The sequence below is a fragment of the Cyberlindnera jadinii genome, assembly GCF_001661405.1.
Source record: "Cyberlindnera jadinii NRRL Y-1542 unplaced genomic scaffold CYBJAscaffold_3, whole genome shotgun sequence".
NCBI classification, from domain to species: domain Eukaryota; kingdom Fungi; phylum Ascomycota; class Saccharomycetes; order Phaffomycetales; family Wickerhamomycetaceae; genus Williopsis; species Williopsis jadinii.
In genome coordinates, this window is record NW_017963654.1 from 1,095,947 (window position 1) to 1,114,497 (window position 18,551).

At 42.3% G+C, this 18,551-nt stretch overlaps 11 protein-coding genes and 2 non-coding genes across 13 annotated transcripts; 6 read left to right on the forward strand and 7 right to left on the reverse strand.

Annotated features, from left to right (window-relative positions):
• Positions 1-172: 172 nt before the first annotated feature.
• Positions 173-704, reverse strand: VMA10 (H(+)-transporting V1 sector ATPase subunit G). Its single transcript, XM_020214640.1, has 2 exons — positions 647-704; positions 173-518 (listed from the first exon to the last, which is right to left on the reverse strand). The coding sequence occupies exons 1-2, from the start codon at positions 647-649 to the stop codon at positions 180-182; spliced, it is 342 nt and encodes a 113-aa protein (XP_020072103.1). The 5' UTR covers positions 650-704; the 3' UTR covers positions 173-179.
• A 147-nt stretch (positions 705-851) lies between these two features.
• CYBJADRAFT_t49 lies at positions 852-923 on the forward strand. The gene has a single exon. It is a non-coding gene; the product is annotated as a tRNA-Glu (tRNA).
• A 154-nt stretch (positions 924-1,077) lies between these two features.
• CYBJADRAFT_166823 (uncharacterized protein) lies at positions 1,078-1,497 on the reverse strand. Its single transcript, XM_020214641.1, has one exon. It carries the CDS (start codon positions 1,462-1,464, stop codon positions 1,099-1,101), a length of 366 nt encoding a protein of 121 aa, XP_020072104.1. The 5' UTR covers positions 1,465-1,497; the 3' UTR covers positions 1,078-1,098.
• Positions 1,498-1,987: 490 nt separating this feature from the next.
• On the reverse strand, positions 1,988-2,327 carry CYBJADRAFT_166824 (uncharacterized protein). Its single transcript, XM_020214642.1, has one exon. The coding sequence runs from the start codon at positions 2,292-2,294 to the stop codon at positions 2,124-2,126; it is 171 nt and encodes a 56-aa protein (XP_020072105.1). The 5' UTR covers positions 2,295-2,327; the 3' UTR covers positions 1,988-2,123.
• A 697-nt stretch (positions 2,328-3,024) lies between these two features.
• CYBJADRAFT_161540 (Dbl homology domain-containing protein) lies at positions 3,025-5,114 on the forward strand (the record flags this gene model as incomplete). Its single annotated transcript, XM_020213619.1, has 2 exons — positions 3,025-5,034; positions 5,094-5,114. The coding sequence occupies 2 exons, from the start codon at positions 3,025-3,027 to the stop codon at positions 5,112-5,114; spliced, it is 2,031 nt and encodes a 676-aa protein (XP_020072106.1).
• Positions 5,115-5,137: 23 nt separating this feature from the next.
• On the reverse strand, positions 5,138-5,767 carry RTC3 (Rtc3p). Its single transcript, XM_020214643.1, has one exon. The coding sequence runs from the start codon at positions 5,644-5,646 to the stop codon at positions 5,311-5,313; it is 336 nt and encodes a 111-aa protein (XP_020072107.1). The 5' UTR covers positions 5,647-5,767; the 3' UTR covers positions 5,138-5,310.
• A 249-nt stretch (positions 5,768-6,016) lies between these two features.
• CYBJADRAFT_166827 (acyl-CoA desaturase) lies at positions 6,017-7,521 on the reverse strand. The gene has a single exon (XM_020214644.1). The coding sequence runs from the start codon at positions 7,456-7,458 to the stop codon at positions 6,055-6,057; it is 1,404 nt and encodes a 467-aa protein (XP_020072108.1). The 5' UTR covers positions 7,459-7,521; the 3' UTR covers positions 6,017-6,054.
• A 239-nt stretch (positions 7,522-7,760) lies between these two features.
• Positions 7,761-9,830, forward strand: RQC1 (Rqc1p). The gene has a single exon (XM_020214645.1). The coding sequence runs from the start codon at positions 7,802-7,804 to the stop codon at positions 9,737-9,739; it is 1,938 nt and encodes a 645-aa protein (XP_020072109.1). The 5' UTR covers positions 7,761-7,801; the 3' UTR covers positions 9,740-9,830.
• Positions 9,831-9,978: 148 nt separating this feature from the next.
• Positions 9,979-10,581, forward strand: CYBJADRAFT_189217 (uncharacterized protein; the record flags this gene model as incomplete). The annotated part of the gene is made up of 1 exon (XM_020217336.1): positions 9,979-10,581. The coding sequence occupies one exon, from the start codon at positions 9,979-9,981 to the stop codon at positions 10,486-10,488; it is 510 nt and encodes a 169-aa protein (XP_020072110.1). The 3' UTR covers positions 10,489-10,581.
• A 261-nt stretch (positions 10,582-10,842) lies between these two features.
• Positions 10,843-11,195, reverse strand: CYBJADRAFT_68583 (uncharacterized protein). The gene has a single exon (XM_020217859.1). It carries the CDS (start codon positions 11,087-11,089, stop codon positions 10,910-10,912), a length of 180 nt encoding a protein of 59 aa, XP_020072111.1. The 5' UTR covers positions 11,090-11,195; the 3' UTR covers positions 10,843-10,909.
• A 106-nt stretch (positions 11,196-11,301) lies between these two features.
• NAM8 (Nam8p) lies at positions 11,302-12,702 on the forward strand (the record flags this gene model as incomplete). The annotated part of the gene is made up of 3 exons (XM_020216833.1): positions 11,302-11,983; positions 12,143-12,529; positions 12,596-12,702. The coding sequence occupies 3 exons, from the start codon at positions 11,302-11,304 to the stop codon at positions 12,700-12,702; spliced, it is 1,176 nt and encodes a 391-aa protein (XP_020072112.1).
• A 655-nt stretch (positions 12,703-13,357) lies between these two features.
• CYBJADRAFT_t50 lies at positions 13,358-13,429 on the forward strand. Its single transcript has one exon. It is a non-coding gene; the product is annotated as a tRNA-Gln (tRNA).
• Positions 13,430-13,517: 88 nt separating this feature from the next.
• On the reverse strand, positions 13,518-18,426 carry SWR1 (chromatin-remodeling protein SWR1; the record flags this gene model as incomplete). The annotated part of the gene is made up of 1 exon (XM_020214646.1): positions 13,518-18,426. A coding segment is annotated over exon 1 (4,562 nt), but the record flags the coding sequence as incomplete, so codon positions are not given.
• Between the last annotated feature and the right edge of the window lie 125 nt (positions 18,427-18,551).

Sequence of the window (18,551 nt, forward strand, 5' to 3'; positions counted from 1 at the left end):
ACAGTATAGACACATACAACGGAGTTTACGCTCAGACAGACATGGACAAGAGCCTGAGATAGCTACACAGCGATGGGAGGGGGTTAACCACAATGCAATGAGTTAGAAGTGTATTAAAGGCCCAATTGGACTCTATGAATCAATCAGAGAGACAGTGAGGGTGTGTGTAGTAGGGACATTCAGGCGTTAATGTGAAGCTCTGGAGTTGGCTTTGTAACGGCATCAATCAACAACTTGACAACGTCAGACTTCTTATCGGCCGCAGTCTTCTGGATCTCAACAAGCTCCACTTTCACTTGCTCCTCGGCCTCTTTCTCTGCTGTCTCGTTCAGACCAGAGTGCTCTGCCTCGAACTGCTTCAACTCCTGTTCCTTCTTCTGCTTATAAGCAGTAATCTCAGCAGCAGCGTCGGTCTTTGCCGCTTTTAAGCGGGCCGTTCTGTACGCTCTGGCTTCAGAAACGATCTTGTGTGCCTCCTTCTCGGCATTCAGAAGCGTTTGGATACCCGTTTGTGTTGACTATGTTGGCAAACTTGTTAGTAGCTGATGGAGAGGGCATAATGTGACCTTCACGACGGCCAACCCACACTGGGATTGAAGTCGACAGCCGGCCATACACACGACACGCGATCCGGGCATTCACTCACCATTGTTATTTCCTGTTCTATGACCACCTCAACTGTGTAGAGAGAGAGAGCTATGGAGGCTGTTTGTGTTGTTTCCTCAAAAGGGGGATGTCCTTCTCTTTGGTTTTTGGTGAATTTGGCTGTATACGTCTTGAGAAGTAGGGTAACTAAACGGTGATATGCGCAGACAGTATAACAAACAGTTGGCAAAACCAAACAAGAAAGATCCGGCATGGTGTAGTGGCTAACATCGGTCGCTCTCACCGACCAGCCCGGGGTTCGATTCCCCGTACCGGAATTTATTTTTTTGGAGAATGAGTACTCTTAGCTGCTGCCCCTACCAGTATGTGTTTTTATGCACTGGCATGCAGCATGTGTAGTGGTGGGAGTATCGTTGGTTAAAACTACTGTAAAACCATCAACAACACACTGATAATTATAGTGCTTTGTGGGGATTCTATACGAAGGACAGGTTAGGTTGGTTGTGGGTTGGCTTGGTGTGTTTTAGTTCCGGGCTCAGCTCCTTCCAGAAGCGTTTCAGCCTTATAATTGCTCTCTTTGTCTGACATTCTTGGTCGTGGTCTTCCTCTCTTCTTCTTCCCAACGTTGGAAGGAGTTTTATTGGAAGCAGATGTGGCCTTCTGCTTCTTCTTCTTCTCCTTCTTCTTCTTCTTCTTCTTCTTCTTCTTCTTCGAGTTGTGGTGAGCTGTTAGCACTTCAAATGCCTTCAGTAGAGTCTCTTTGCTGAAGTTGTTCACTACCGAGGTGGAGCTTTGAGGTGCCGTGTTCCGTATGATACAGATGTTGGCCTTTGAAACACAGCTTTGGTACATGAACATTGGTGGACAGTAACCCGAGTTCTTCCTTCTACGAGCTTCGTAGAGAATGTCATTGGCAAGCCGGCACACTGATGGGATAAGGGCTTGACCATTGAGAGTGCGTCTCATATTCACACAAGTAATATGAGGACACTCGAGGGATGTACACGCTTGATTGTGACGGTGGGAACAGCTGTATGTAGACTTTACTTCCATTTTCCCTTCCTTGGAGGTGGTGTATCGCATCTCAGCAACAATGGCTATTCTGAATCATAATTGATAATAAAGATAAGCACAAAGCTAACAAACAGATCACGTCTTTTCATCTTCTTCGCATAAACTCTCAACACCTTTAGAAGCCCATCAAGAGACAAACCACAGCCCTGTGATACACTATGCTTGTGAATCTTCATACCTGTTCGAGGTGAATTCGAATCAACAATTACACTGGCCTCTTCGCTGTTTAAACAAGAATGAGTGGTGATGGTTGTTGAATATAACAATGGGCCATAGCTTGTGAGCGTCTCGACACCTTCCGGTTCTTCCTCTTCGTCAACATTTCCAGCCGTCTGTTTTACTGTTTTCCAATAAAGGCTCACAGACTCTGTGACTTTTACCTTGTCACACTGCATCAACAGCACTTCGATAGTGATACTGATTGGGTTCAAACGCCTAAATGCTTACATTTCTGCATACGAAACCTCACAATGCTTGGATGACATGATATCAAACTTTGGAGTTACCGAATTGCAAAGTTGAAGACCTCTTGCACAGTCTTGCGTGTTGATGATGAGATTATAAGTGCTGTTGACTTTATTCTTCTCATGGATCTGACAGAAGAACCCCTTCATTCTTGGATTAGTGTGACTTTTTTAGGAATCAGGTTCAAATATCAACTGGAGGAAGCTATGTTGCATATTCTTTCTATTTTCTACTGTTGTCCACTTGAAGAGATTTCTCTCAACGTATTTGGAGCATGCAAAGCCCTCAATTGGAACACCACACCGTGTTCTCAACATATCCAAGGATTTCTTAAGACCTGTATACTGATATGATCTGATTTGCAACGGGGGGATGGTCGCATCAGTGGTACTATCATCATGCAATTGCAGACATACTCGTAGCTAGTTATGTGAGCTGCAATCTAAAACACTGTGGTATATATCACCTCAAAGCTGTACGCTTCCATTGAATGTGAACATCAGCAACTTGACGATTGGTTCCTCCACCTACCATTGGAAGGGGCTCATAAATCATATCATCAGAAGCTGGAAAGAGAGCCTCTGAGCCCAAATGGAGTCCTACAGGCACCGTGAAAAGAGACACAGTTTTCCCAGAAGGATACAAAGGGCCTCAAAACTTCCCTTGATGGAAAGAATAACTCCAACCAGTGTTTTTGTGCCAAAGCATTTTGGGGGATTTGTGTGTATAAATAACTGAAAGACGTGAAGATAGTCTGTCTTTCATTAGTAGACTCAATTCGTGTGAACCAGAGCTAGCTTGGTGGGTGATTGAGTGAAAAAGACACAGTTTTCATTACAGCTATAGTATATCTGAGAGGTTAGGTGTCACTTCCTAGTAATGCTGAGTAAAGTTGCAGAGAGGGGTGCTCAGAGTGCTATCAAATCGTTGCCTTCTGGTGTGTTTGGTACTCTACAGGGGACAGGCTTTGAAGCGGATGTCACCAAGATCAATATGGGAGAAGCAGCTGGGGTTGTTGGAGTGAATAACCATGAACATGTGGATGGTGAAGATAACAACAACGATAAAGTTGAGAGCAAAACTGATGACAAATTGCAGCCAATGGAACATGATGACGTGGTGTACACACCTTTACAAAGTCCAGGCCCGTTTCTGGCTCCTAGTACCGGTGACATAAAGCTGGAGCCACTAAGCCTTGGTCAGTTGAGTAGCACCAGCGATGCGAATTTACTCACTGGATTCTCCAGTGCCTTGGTGGCTTTGGCTTTGATGCAAATCAGCACATCCACATTCAATAAGGTTACTCCATCCATTACAGAGTATACAAACTCTTCCAAATTGTCACCACAAGTTCTAGAATACCAGGATTTATCACCTTCATCGAAAAGGGAATTCTCTAGAAGAAAGATAATAGAAGAGATCTTAGAGACGGAGGAGAGCTACATAAGCTCCTTGAGAATCCTTTCAGGGTTTTACCTTGCAATGCTCATAGAAAAAGGAAACAATGGGGTTCCCTTGAGATTGATTCATGATTACGCTGACATTTTGATACAATCGCATGAAAGTTTCCGAGACCAACTACAACACTTGTACTCATTGTCATCGAGAAATTCATTCATCGACTACTTTCCCAGTATAAGTGAAGAATTTGATTCAAAGACAAAGAGCCTATGCTCTCGCAGCTCACCAATGATGGCTGCTTTAGTTGCAGAATTGATAAGCAAGAGACTGATATCAGTTTATATCTACCAGGAGTACAATAGCATTTACGATTTAGTCTTGAAGTTGATGCAATCGAAAGAGGATGATCCCGACATTGGGAAAACCTTGACAATGGGCTATCAAAACTTCTTGGAAACATCTGGAACCATTGGAATGAGAATGGACTTATCATTTGTATCTTTGATATCTAAACCAATTTCAAGAATTTCCAAGTACAAGTTATTCTTGGAAACGTTGAAAAAGATGACACCTATTGAAGATGACCAGATGGCTCACAGATCTATCCAGGATAGCATTATTCAAACAGAATACTGTCTTATGGAGGTCAATCGATATGGATTGCAAGAGAAGAACATGGCAAAGAAATTGTTTGAAAGTTTGGTATTCCCTTCGAATTTGCTTCAATTCCCAGTGGAGTACTTGGGGTTCCCAGTGTTAAAAGGTGCATTGTACAGTGCCTGGGTAGGGAAGGATTCCCAAATTCAGTGCCAGTTACTCGGTGTTTTCCTATTTAAGACACATTTAATATTGGCCAATGTTGTTAGGCCAAGTAGATACGAAGTCAAATTCTTGATACCACTATCGGTTTCGAAGATTGTCGAATCAAACGATGCTCATGGTGGGATTCATACAAATTATGAATACTGTTTCAAGCTCGTGTTTGAGCATAAGTATCAGTTGTTTGAGTTACTCTTACTATCCACAGATTCTCACGAGTCAACTGTTTGGAGGGAAAAGTTACATATCATGACTGACTTCATCAATGGACCTTATCAATTTGATTATTCCTCATCAAAGTTCAACGAAGAGCAAGGGACACATTCGTCCTGTATAATCCCATCTCCATTTCGTGCTTTCGATACTAAGCTTGATAAGGTTATGAGGCCATTCATAACGACAACATCAACTGGCTCAATAAGAAGACATCTTCATCGCCGGTATTTAGAATCAGATTATAGTAACATTGGAGCCAATGACAATTGCTACTTCTGTCAGGTATTTCCAATTGATGTTGAGCTCATATGTGATGCAGTTATTGACAATGCACTGAATTATGCCAGTAATAACTATCCAAAAAGTCCACATAAACCTCCAGTTATACATCTCAAGGACCTGGATAAATCAAGGATTGAGAATCAATTGGAGGATATCTGGAGCGATGAGTTGGTATCTAACGGCTTTCTTAGTAGGAGGGCCAAGAGTACACCTTCTAGAGCTCATTCCAGGACCAAGAGATCAACAGCTAGGGAATTTGGCCAGACTACACCAAAAGACGAGGATCTGCATGCGCAATTGAATAAAGACACTACAAAAAAGAGAGTTTCACTTATGAGAAAGACATCTATAGTCTTTGGAGATGCATTGAAGTCGATACTAGCTGGATCAAAGTATTGATTCGTTTTCCTTTTTCTTTATTTACTGGCCAATGCTCATCTGCTTTCATCAATGACCATATTTCGAATCATTCGTTGATGTCCATGTCTTGTTGTTGACATCTGGAGAGCTTTTGTATTCACCGTTTTTACAAATCTTGACAATGATATCTTCAATAACCTTTGTGTGGAATTCTGATTCCAGGTCCAAATCGGAAGCTTCATCCAATACACCTTCAGAGCCTCTTCCAGTGTTTGGAGTATACACTTTGAAACCACCAGCAACAACGCTGGACAATGGAACAGATGGGTCCTTCTGGTACTTTTCGATAATATCATGACTTTCGACAAAGACTATGAAGTCTCTGTGTTCACCTTTGAAGAAGACCTTGACTGGAGCTGACATTTTAATGCTGGTTGTATGAAGACGTGGGTATTAAACTAAAATTAATTGAGGAGGGGGAGGGGGGAAATTCGAACTAAGGGGTCTAAGAAGGGAATTTGAGCACTTTATATACTTTCCCTAGTTCCACTAGAAGTTATCAAAAAGACAATGGCAAGGACGGGTGTTTGTTTGATTGCTATATATAAAACAGCAAGTTAGGTCTAGTCACGTGACACAATATTAAAAATACGTCATAGGGCATATTGTCTTCTCTCCTAAACGAGTCAGCGTAGGAGTGCTATAATAGCTAAGAATTACAAGGTTTTTGGATGTGACATATCATCATGGTTCATTCATTAGTATTAGTTTGTCTATGGTTAACATACTTAGTGCGTAGCCAATGTTGTGTGTGTGTGTGTGTGTGTGTGTTTAGGCAGCGTCTGCAGTGCGGACAGGCTTTTTCATTATCGTAGCTTGTTCACCTGTGCGAACGATTTTCCTGCCTTCAGAGTCTTGTTTCAATGGCACATCTTTGTTCTCCTGTTGTTGTTGTCTCCAGACGATCTGCTCAGTCCCACCACTGAGAACAGCCACCCTCATAGTGGCCAAGAGGTTGTGCGCTGCTGTTGTGTGGTCGTAAACTGCACCGTTGAAGGCCGATGTAGCATCTTTACCTATGGAGGAGCGAATCAAAGCCAATCCACCTGGATGGTCGTTCATGAACGGGGTAACATCATGGATAATTCCTGCAACGGCAACCAAAGCACGTTGCGGAGCTTCCTCTTTGGCCCATCTTCTGAATTCTTCTGGTGAAACAGTGGGCAATTTTTCAATAGGCACTCCCCAGTTCAGCTTAGCCCTTTTCCGATCAATGATCTTCTGCTGTTGTTGTATCAGACACTGATTAATCGCAGCATTTGAAGATCTGTACAAGTTCCAAACGAACCCGAACTTGGACATTAGAAACAGGTGCCATTTAACAGGGTCAAAATCGTACCAGTGGATACCATTACGGTAATCTGCTGAGAACTCGTGGTGGAAGTTATTCATACCTTCACCAAACGTCAAGAAGGAGAAAAGCCAATTGTTTCTCATACTCTTACGATCATCAAATGGACGAGTGCCCAGTATGTGACCAAGGGAGTTCACAGAGAACAGAGTGTGCTGCATCATTGCACCTCTTAGTAAGCCTGAAAATACCAGACCTCCAAGATAATCGTTCCAGAAAACACCACAGATGGCACTTGGAATCAAAACGCTGGTGATGACAACTAGGCCCCAATAATTGGCGTCTTGCCATATAACTAGCGGATCTCTCTCCAAATCATCACCGGTGCATTCCCTAATGGAGTTCTGCACTTTGATATGAGGTTTAAAGAGGAGCCAACCCATATGACTCCACAGAATACCCTTTCTTATAGAATGAGGATCCTTTTCAGTATCGACATATCTGTGATGGGCTCTATGCATGGCTGTCCACCATTTTATCGAACCCAGCCCACAACTCGAACCGAAAACTGCGTAAGTAGTCTTAACCCAGGGCATCGCCTGGAACGATCTGTGTGCCCATAGTCTGTGATAGCCTGCTATAAAACAAGTACAGGTGAAACAGTAATACGCCAGGGAGAACTTCAACGTGTTAGCATTCCACGGCAGCTCCATAGCATAGTACAAGGCACACAGGGGAATCACCACCGTTATCATAGTGCCTGACCACTGGATATGACGATACCAGTTCCACAGAGTCCACTGTTTCTCATGAAGTTGCCTTCTAAGCGTCGGCTGTGACTGCCGCTTGACTCGCTGAGCCATAGGCTTCTGTTCCAGAGACATGAATCCGTACACACCTACACACTCGGTTCCTTCAACCACCAAAGGCTCAGTATCGAAGCGTTGGAGGAGGAGAGAGGCTGTAGAACTGTTGGTTCCAGGTAATGAAAGCCCAACAAGCGATAAAAAAGTGTCTCTCGGGAAGCGACCACGCGCTCATAACCAACAAGTGTGGCCCCAACTAAAAAGTTTCTTTTTCACGCCTTTGTCGAAACTTTGTTTGGTTACCACAGTTACGGTCTTTACTCGTGAGGAAATTATTACTCGATTTGTTCATTTGATGAAACTCTTTCATGTTCAACGAGGCCATCCAATTGCTATTTGCCATTATCAAGAGAGCAGAAACATGAGTTCCAGAGCACTTAGAAGACTGGAGAGGCAGAGGGAGACACTTGCTTCTGAGGAAGCACCAGAGGTTGATGATGAGGTTGAATACCAACATCCACCACAGCAACAGAAGGCGAAGAAGAACCTGTTTGCCCTGATTGGAGATAACTCTGACGATGACGTTGATGACCATGCCAGGGATGACACAGATGAAGCTGTGAAGCCTGAGCCTATGAAGGTTTCACTACCTACAAAGTCTCAGAAAAGGAAGAACAAGAAGAAGGCAAAGGCGCAGGTTGCAAAGGAAGACTCCGAGGATGACTTTGATAAAGTGTTAAAAGAATACGGAATTGAGCCAGAACAAGCCATAGATACCACACAGGAGCTCGATATGGATGAAGATGATGAAGATGACACCGCCCACTTCATATTGGACCCATCTTTTAGATTCTTCACCCCAAAGAAACAGGTGAGGTGTGCCAAACTGCTGTCCGTCGACACCAAGGACTTGGACCCGGATAATGAGTTCAAGAAATTGTTTGGTAAGTTGTCACAAGAGGCAATTGACGATGCCAACTCTACAACTTCGACGTCTATACCACCTGAGGATCTACAAAAGATCAGGAGAATGGCTAGAATCGTTAGAGGCTGGGGAGGTCGTGACAGAAGATCTATACCAGGTACTACTAGAAAGCTAGTATTGACAAAGATCAGAGACGATTGGATACCAACTCAAAAGAAAGATATGACCATGGAAGAGCTTACTGCTAGGGAGATTGTGCAGGACAGATTGTCCACAAGCGAAGATTGGATCGATGTTATTAATAACGACGTCACCACTGAGTTGAAATACGGCATCAAGTATTACAAATTTGAAAGAGGTGAGGACTCAAAGATGGCAAACTCTCAATTCTTTGCTTCTGTTGTTCTTAGACCTAATCATGAAGCAGTGGCCCAATTATTGGGTAGATACCCTTACCATGTCGAAACCATCCTTCAAGTCGCACTGATACTGATCAGACAAGGTGACAAGTCTAACTCGAATGGGTTAGTGGAGCGTGCACTCTTTGCTTTTGACCGTGCCTTTAAACAATCGTTTGAAATAGGCAATGGTCTCTCGAGACTGCCTTTCAATTATTACTTAAACCGTGAGTTTTACCTTGCCATCTTCAGGTACATCCAAGTCCTGACTAAAAAAGGTACACACTACACTGCGTTCACATATGCCAAACTCCTTTTGTCATTAGATCCATCAGAAGATCCATTTGGAGTGAGATATTTCATAGATTTTTATGCATGTATTGCTGGCGAATTCCAATGGCTCGTGGATTTCGTCAACAGTGCGTTGGTCAAGACGTATACGAACTGGTATACTCCAGGACTGGCGTATTCGTGTCCATTAGCACTCCTCTCTTTGGGGAAACATAAGGAGGCGAAGGAGGCTTTACAAAGAGCCTTTGTTGCACACCCGTATACTGGTTATAAACTATTGGAGAGCATTGGGTTGGCCGATGACATCCCAGTGAACGACTATTCTGTTTTCGAAGTTGGGCCTGAGATAGAGGCCACTACAACTGCATACCTACTACAGGCTCCTGCTATTTGGAAGAATGCCCAGGATCGTACCTTCCTACACGACACTCTACTGGAGTTCATTCGCAGTGAAATAGCCCTCGACAACACCAGAGAGAAAAATGGCCTAATACCAAACAACTTCATCAGATTTGCCATCTTATCCGATGAAGGTAAAGTCATGGCAAAGATTCCAAAGGAATGGTGGGAGGAGAATGAGATCTTTGAGTATGACATTTTACCACCAAAAGTTGGAAACGTTGAGAGATTGGAAGATTTCATAGACGATCGTATCATGAACTCGTTCACCGATGACGAGCACTTGATGGAGATGGTAAGAAACATGAGTCTACAAGAATTGATCGACAATGCACCACATGATTAGACCTCTTGAATACTATAAGAAGACATATATAAACCTGTCATTGATTGGTTAAGTAGTGGCCCATACTTAATGGCATCAACACCCGGACACCACTGTATTTCGCGAAGTTTTGAACTTTTTTCTCCCTCGCCAAATTTCGCAAAGGGGAGCTTACTTTCCCCCCCTTGGAAATGGAGAGCTTCCATAAACAACCCAGCACGTTGAAGTTTTTGTCTTAAGACCAGAGGGGAAGAGGAACAATGAACTTCATCACACAAAGAGTTGCGAGCAGAGCTGTTAGAGGTACTACCAAGAGCCTTCTTTCAGCGAATATCTTGAGAACAAACGTTGTTGGTATCAAACGTTTCCAATCTTCTGTTACAACACCTCCACTGGGTAAAGACGTCCCATTGCAAGAGGATGGATATCCATACGTCAAGCCTGAGCTGTACTATTACAGAGACCCGGATGCGAAGTGGGATGATCCACAGAACCGTCGTAACGTTGGTGAATTGTTGAACCCAGATGATGACATTTTGAACTTGTGGGCTCCAACTTACTACGACACTGTGTCGGATTCCACTGCAGTCTCATTCCAGCTGATATTCTTTGCAGGAGTGGGAGTCTTCAGTGCTTTCATGTACTTCTTTTTCTACCCAGAGCGTCGTGCTGTTCCAAGGGAGTATCCAGATGGGCTTGCACGTGACTTTGGTGCTAAGAACGACGACGAAGCCGCATTGTACGGTATGAGAGTGGACAAGACATACTAAGAAGGTCCCCAGTTTGCTTTAACTTATCTATTCTATTTATTTTAACTTATTTATTTTACCAAAGTATATATATTTTTGACCCGTCACTATAACAACAACGTAGATCCTTGCAAAGACAACATCCAAACACCCAAACACCCAGACACCAGATCCTCACCAAATGTGAAAGTTTTTTCCCACCGCGCGCTCCCGCGTGCGCCCTCTCTGGCGCACACTTTCAAAACCTCACAATTTAGCCGCTTTTCAGTGCACAAAGATCAAAAGGCAAAAAACAAGAAAAAAGCATAAAAAGCTTCAGAACCAAACAACAAACCACACCCAACCGTTGGTACAAACGAGACAAATAATAACCGTTGGCATAGAGCGCTTAGTTCGAAAGAAGAAGATCTGTTTTGTGTTGAAGCAGAGGTTTCCATCCACGCTAATTAAATCGCCACCAGTGAACCCAGATCAAGTGGTATAGAACTTGAAGGAACAAACAAACAGAAAAAAAAGAAGCAATATCATCCCGTCGTGATCTGAAATACACGTTACATCTCTGACGAAGTGTTTTGTTTTGCTTTCCTTGTTTCCTTTTTGTGTTTGTGTTTTGTTTTATCATTTTGTTTGAGGTTGTAAAATTAGCCGCTGTGTTTCTGTTTCCATCATTTTAACCGTTTTGTGTTTGTTTACATTTTGTTGAAGTTGTAAAGAAAACAAACATCAACAGTTTCTACGACTCATTTTATATTGTCCATTTCGTCTTCTGTCTCCCCTTTTTTCTCTGCTTTTTTTTGAGTCTGTCACATACCATTTTTACTGTTATTTACAAGAATGTCTTACAACGGTTATTCTCAACAGCCTCAGCAGCAAAACTATCATCCATACCGTCCACAGCAGCAATCAACGTTGCGTAATAGCTCTACTCAGCTATGGATGGGAGAGTTGGACCCATTTTGGGATGAGAGCTTCATCAAGGCCATTTGGCAATCGTTTGGGTTTGTTGATGTGAACGTTAAGATCATCAAGGACTTCAAGACCGGAACCCAAGCGTACAACGCTGGGTATTGCTTTGTTGAGTTCCCGAATTTGAACCAGGCGTCCGATGCGCTCTCCAAGAACGGTTCTCGTATTGCAAACACAAACAGATTGCTCAAGTTGAACTGGGCATCTGGTGGATCGACTGGAAGAAATAACAATGCCAATGTCAATTCTGGTGCTAACGGTAATGGCAATGCGTCTAACGAGAATTCCATCTTTGTCGGTGACTTAGCACCTGATGTTACAGAGTCCATCCTTTTCGAGTTCTTTGCATCCAAGTATCCATCAGTTACAGGTACAAAGATCATGGTTGATATGCAATCTGGGTTGTCAAAAGGTTATGGGTTTGTGAGATTTTCTGGTGACACCGACCAACAAAGAGCCCTTGTAGAAATGCAAGGTGCCGTTGTCAATGGACGTCCAATTCGTGTGTCCACTGCAGTCCCAAAGAATCGTCAGCAGGGTCAGGGACAAGGTCAGGGACAAGTACAAGGTCAACAATTCCAACAGAGATTCGCTAACCAATACCAATCGCAGCAGTTCTCACACCAGCCACAACAGTTCCAACAGGAGCAACCACAGCAGCAACCTCTGCTATCCACCCCTAGGGCCCAACAAATATTGGGATCGTTAGATTCCCAATACCAACCACCACTTAACCAGTTTACAGACCCTAATAATACGACAGTTTTCATCGGTGGGTTGAGTTCTGTCGTTACAGAAGAGGATCTGCGTCTGTATTTCCAACCTTTTGGCGATATTACTTATGTGAAGATCCCAATTGGGAAAGGCTGTGGATTTGTCCAATATACAACTCGCACGTCTGCAGAATTGGCCATTTCAAAGATGCAGGGATATCCAATTGGTAACTCCAGGGTTAGGCTATCTTGGGGCCGTTCTAGTGCAAACCCCAAGGGTCAACATATGCAGTATAAGCCTCAACAAGAATTGCCTATACTGTATGGATTCGACCAAGAACCTCAACAATTCTCACAGATCCCTCAACAGGGTTCCATTCCAGGTATAACTGGTGAATTTGGGGTCGACAAGATTGTTCAGTCCGCTACAAACACCCAATTCGAAAGAGATAGATCAGAAGGTATGGAACAATCAAGATTGAACCAACTATACCTTGCAGCTCGTGATGGGAGACTGGACACCATTGATTCTCTTTCTAACGGATTTGTCTTTTGATTCTTCATGGAGGTGATTCTTGTTGACTCTCTTCTTTCAAGGATGTGCATGTGCGTGTGTCAACGCTCAGCATCTTACTTACCAGGAAATCCCTGAACTCTCACGTTTGTTTTTATATTGTATTTGTGTTTGTCTCTTTTCGTTTTGCTTGATATCGTTGGCTGAATATTACTCGACATGATTTGTTCTTCCTTTGTTTAAATATGTTCCCCCTCTTGTTTGAGATTGCTCCATTTGTTTATCACACAGTTTCTTGTCCATGTTACATGCATTGCTGATGGTTGTTTTTTTGTTTGCTTTGTCATTATTTTTTTACGATCCCATCTGTTTTTTGAGCTTTATATCATTCTTACGCCGTGCATACGTGTTTTGTTTACTACCACTTGTGAAAGTACCTTCCTAAGTTTTGATGTGGTGCCATTTTAGGCGGGTACATGATTTGTTTTTGTCATGATTTTTTCTTTACTCAGTGGGGAAGCCTTACTTATTCATAAAAACACTACCATTCTACTTTTATCAAGAACTAATATGTAGTTGCTTTGTTTGTACCAATTGGTCTCACGTCATTGTTCGAATTAATGTTGTATGTAAAGCTTACTCAACAAAACAATACTACTAAGGATGGTAAACAGATAGTGTTCCTGTTCTTGAAGTCGGTTGTATAGTGTAGTGGTTATCACTTTCGGTTTTGATCCGAACAACCCCGGTTCGAATCCGGGTACGACCTTTTTTGTTTTTGTGAAATCTGTCAACTGTAAATAGCAAACACTAACTTGTGTTCATCGAATATCAGCTGCTGGAAATAGTTAGTATCCAATGGAGGTGCTTTATAAGTCTCTTGTTATTCTTCTATACACACAGATATATTCTGTAACCTAAAGCGCTCAGTATAGTATGCATTTATGATGCCCATTAATCTTGAAACTCGGTTGTGGTTGCAGTTTGTTTTTGATGATTGGGCTACAAGCCAATGAAAACCGTAGTCATCAAGTCCCTTGTTACATGTAATACAACGTGTCGTGTCGATTATAAAACAGATATCCACTAATCATAATAGTAACCATTAGCAATATATCTGATCATATATTCATCAATGTGACCAAACCCTTCATCATCCTGACCAAACGACTCGTGCTGTTCTTTATTATTTTCACCTGCTTCATTTTCGTCGAAGTCAACGTCGTCCAAGTTGACCTCTTTCATGGCTTCCTTAGCAGCCTTGGCATCGGTCTCATCCTCAGCCTGTGCCAGTGCACTGTTAAGCCTTGTTGAATCATCGAATAATGGTTTAGAGTCATCCAGATCATCATTTCCTTGATCGCCGAGTAAATCTTTCACAGAAAGCTTACTGAAATAATCAGTTGTAAATTCACCTTCTTGAATAACAACGTTATCCAAGTGTCTCTTTTGATTAGCCTTTTTCAAAATGTTAGATTCAATGGTATACTCAGATACAAATCTGTAGATGTGAACGTCTCTGGTTTGTCCGATACGGTGACAACGATCTTGGCACTGCTTATCCATTGCAGGATTCCAATCAGAATCATAGAAGATCACGGTATCTGCACCAGTAAGATTAATACCTAAACCTCCTGATCTAGTTGATAAAATAAATACCGTGATCTTTGGATCAGAGTTGAATCTCTCAGTGAGAATTTGACGATCCTCGATCTTCGTTGCACCATCAAGTCTCATGTACCTCACACCCATGATGTTCAAGAATTGTTCCAAAATATCCAACACTTTCGTCATTTGAGTAAAGATCAATGCACGATGACCTCCGTCTTTTAGTTGCTGCAAAAGCTTGGAAAGCTTCTGCAATTTTCCACAATCGTACAACAATAAACTCTTATCAGGAAATTGAATAGATAACTTCGTTTGTATCTCATGAAAAGGGTTCTCTATCTGCGTCACATTCGAAGTCAGTTCATTCTCGAGCTCTCTTGAAACACTGAGTTTTTTCATGTTCAAAGTTACAACTGCAGGTGTAACAAACGCAAATCGATCCACTGTATCTTTCATGTCCAAGATCCTTGTCTTCAGAGGTTTCATCATTTCATTACCATACGATGGTTGCAAATCAAAAGGTTCAACGACACTGAGAAGTTTTAAAACATTGGCACCATATACTGGCATTTTCCCACATCTTAGCTGATTCAGATATAGGGTTTGCTCTAAATGGCTTTTTAAATTCTTCTTTTCACTAAACGTAGTGTAGTCATAGAACTCTTTTATATCAGAATAGTTTGGCACATGCTCTTTGGAAGTCTCAGAGGCTAAAACTTCGATTTGTTTGTGAAATTCAGTTGATGATTGTAGCTTGTTTATAGTAGAACAATGAGACGTATACAGCCCGTCTTTCTCAAACTGAGTGAAGTTCAGATTCAAAACATCGAAGTCAACATCTGTGTCCATTCTTTTAGAACTCAAAAGCCTCATTATTGTATACTCTGTGGTATCATATGAAGTGATGACCGAATGAGGTACAGCAAAAGATGTCAGAATTGGCCTCTCTTCAAATAAATCTGGATGATTGCACACTTTTCTCAATTGCATCAAACAGTTGATAATTGATATGTAGTTTGCATTCCTTAACATATCCTTGGTGTCACTTCTCGCCAGATATTCGTGATACAATTTGTACTGTCGTTTTGATAAACGACAAACAACAACATGCTCATGTTTTGCGGGCATCTGTGATTCAACATCTGCTTTGAGACGACGTAAGAGGTACGGTCTTAAAACTTGATGCAATTTGGAAACTGTCTTCTTGGATTCAAGATCAATTTCCGAATTACCTCCCTCAATGATTTTATCAACAGGCTTTCCAAACCACTGTTGAAAGTCCTCCAAATTTGCAAAACCAGATGGCATACTTTGTGTAGCTTTGGAAGAAGGCATAAGAAAGTACAGTAGGGACCACAACTCCATAATATTGTTTTGCAGTGGAGTTCCTGTCAACAACAATCTGTTCTCTGTGTTAAAGTTCAACAAAGCATTCCAACGATTGGATTTGAAGTTCTTGATATTATGTGCTTCATCCAAGATCATATATCTCCATTTTTTTCTCTTGAAAATTTGTTGATCTTGACAAACAAGCTGATAAGATGTTATACAGACGTGAAAAGTATCAGGCTTATTCCAACCTTTTCTTTTTTCCTTTCTCTGCTGAGGAGACCCATAGTATACCATTAATTTGAACCCAGGCGCAAACCTCTTGAATTCCATTTCCCAGTTCAAAAGCACAGATGTAGGAACCACGATCAGATGAGGCCCCCAAATTCCCTTGAAAACCGCCAGGTAACATATCAAACTAATTGTTTGAATAGTTTTACCAAGACCCATTTCATCTGCTAGAATACCATTCGTGTGATTGTTGTACAAACTTGCAAGCCAATTAAGACCCTGCTTTTGGTACGATCTCAAGTTTCCTCTGAGGAGTAAGTCAGGAACCGGAACATCCACAACACCGCCATCTGCTGTCTCAGTTGAGGCCCTGGACGTTTTAGTGATGCTTTTCTCTGCATCTGGCGTGGAACTTGGTGTTAATATGTCCTTCGCTTGATCTTCTGGGGTTGTTTTTATTGATTCACTTTCTGCTTCGTCGGTTGATTCGTTTTCGCTTCTCTCAGAGTATTCGTTGTCCTCGTCGTCTGCTGCAACATTACCAAACAGAGAAGCCAAGCCACCATGTTCAGAAGCATCCTCTTCTCCTGGTTCTTCTTCTTCAGAATCTTCCATTTCGCTATCCAAGTCCTCATCAGAGCTTAAGGATGTATCACTGTCCAAGAGTGAATCATGTTCAGCGGCATTTTCATTCTCTAATACAGTTTTCTCTTGTTCAGTCAATTCAACAGGTGTTTCGTCTCTATCGGTCTCCTCTAGGACAGGTTCGTCTCTATCGGTCTCTTCTGGAACGGTTGTTTCACGTTCTGTAGCTTCACTGACTTCCTCAAAATCCAGACCTTGTAGATGACCGTACTTTGCTTTCAACTGCTCAACAGTTAGTTTGGAGTCATCCACATCCTGTAACTTGTCATCAACAAAATCTGAGAGATCCACAGAATCACTTTGATGACTGATTTCACTGACATCCTCATCATCGCTTTGCTTCGACATTTGTGCCTCAAGTAGTTGTGTTGAGTGCTCAAGCATTTGACTTAGATGCTCTTTGCCTTTAATACGTTTTAACTCCTCAATTTCCTGTTTCTTCAGAATTCTATATGCCTTTTCAGCCATAGTCCATCTCTTTTTGACAGCATGTATTGCATTTCGTGCCAAAGCCTTGAGACGTCTCTCTTCTTCTTTGCGCGCGCGTTCTTCAGCACCGACAAGTCTCTTGAAATGACTTTCCACCATCTGTGAAACCTTTCTGGCTCTTTGAATCCTTGCCCTCTTACTGTCACCAATCAACTTCGAAAGGTAAACAGCTTGACCTACCAAATGGTCATGATGTGTATGTTGGTTTCTTAAAGGGTCTTTGAAAGGACGTGGTAAGGGAACCTTAGTCACATTAAACTCTGAATCAACAGCAAGAACATTATTCTGTACAGCACGTTTGAAATTTTCAACAAACTCACGTTGTGCCTGGATATGTGATTCGTATTGCTCCGGAGTGATGTCTTCATCAAGAGACCTGAAGGAGCTCAGATATCCTTCAAGTGATCCAAATTCAGATTTAGCGACGTGTTCCGGAGCAGTTATTGTTGCTTGTGGGGGATTTAACAAGAGGTGAAGTTTAGGAACAGGTCCGTTCTCGATAAACAACGGTAGGGAATCCTCATCCAGTGAATCCTCATTATCCTCCTCTTCTTCGTCATCATCGTCATCACTATCCTCCGTTCCCTCGATAACTTGTTCCAGTTCGTCTCCAGAGAGTTCCTTAGAACGTGATCCTTTATGCCCTGCTTTAGATTTAACCCTTGCCTGTTTCGACTGAACAGAACCCTTCCTCACTTTCTGCTTCTCTGCTATTACAGTGTCTTTATGTCTCTTTGGCGAAATAGACGCTGGCTCGTTGCCCTGTATTGGTTTTTTCACATTTTTCTCCCTCAAGAAATGATCTCTGTAGTACTGCGATGGATGGAACACTTCCTCAACGAATTTTGCCTCAGCTTTTTCAACGTCTGAAATCAGAGGGTTAACAACAACTCTTTTACTACGTCTGGACTTTCGTGAGCTCCCGCCAGTCGCCTGTTCATCGTCATTCCATAAATCGTATTTATCCTCTAGGTAATCATTATGCAGCTTGGAATTGGAGAAATCAGGTTCCCATGTAACCAGCGACGTGAATCGCTGAAGGTGTGCCAGTTCTGAGGACAACAGATGATGCGCTGCGCTGAGTTTACCCAACAGATCAAGACCGCCAACATCTCCACCTTCCTGACGATACCTCTGAAGCGCCTCTTGATCTTCTATGTACTTCACACCATCAATCTCAACAACACTCTGAGAGACACCATTGTCAAGTTGATGTTGCCGTGAAGCCGCTGAGCGGATGGATTTCCGTCTCTTGTTGGGATTCTCAGTGTTGGCGATACTCACAGTGTCAGAAACTTCAACTTTACGCAGTCTTCCACTGTGGCGCCTATTCTTAGAGTCTGAGGACATCCCAACAACCTAAATCAGTTGTCAAACCAGCCACTGAGTATATGCAAAATGTCAATTCAAAGCTAAGCGCCTCAGGTAGTTTTATCGTAGTACTTTCTTAAGCCTTCTTTCTTGTTTTTGTTTGGCTTTTCGGGTTTGTGTTGATGTTTTGATTTTTCTTTGGCGCTCGCCTTTCAAACACCATTTTTTTTTGCCCAAATTTTGTTTTCGCAAAATTTCGCTACTAGTGTTCGCCCTTT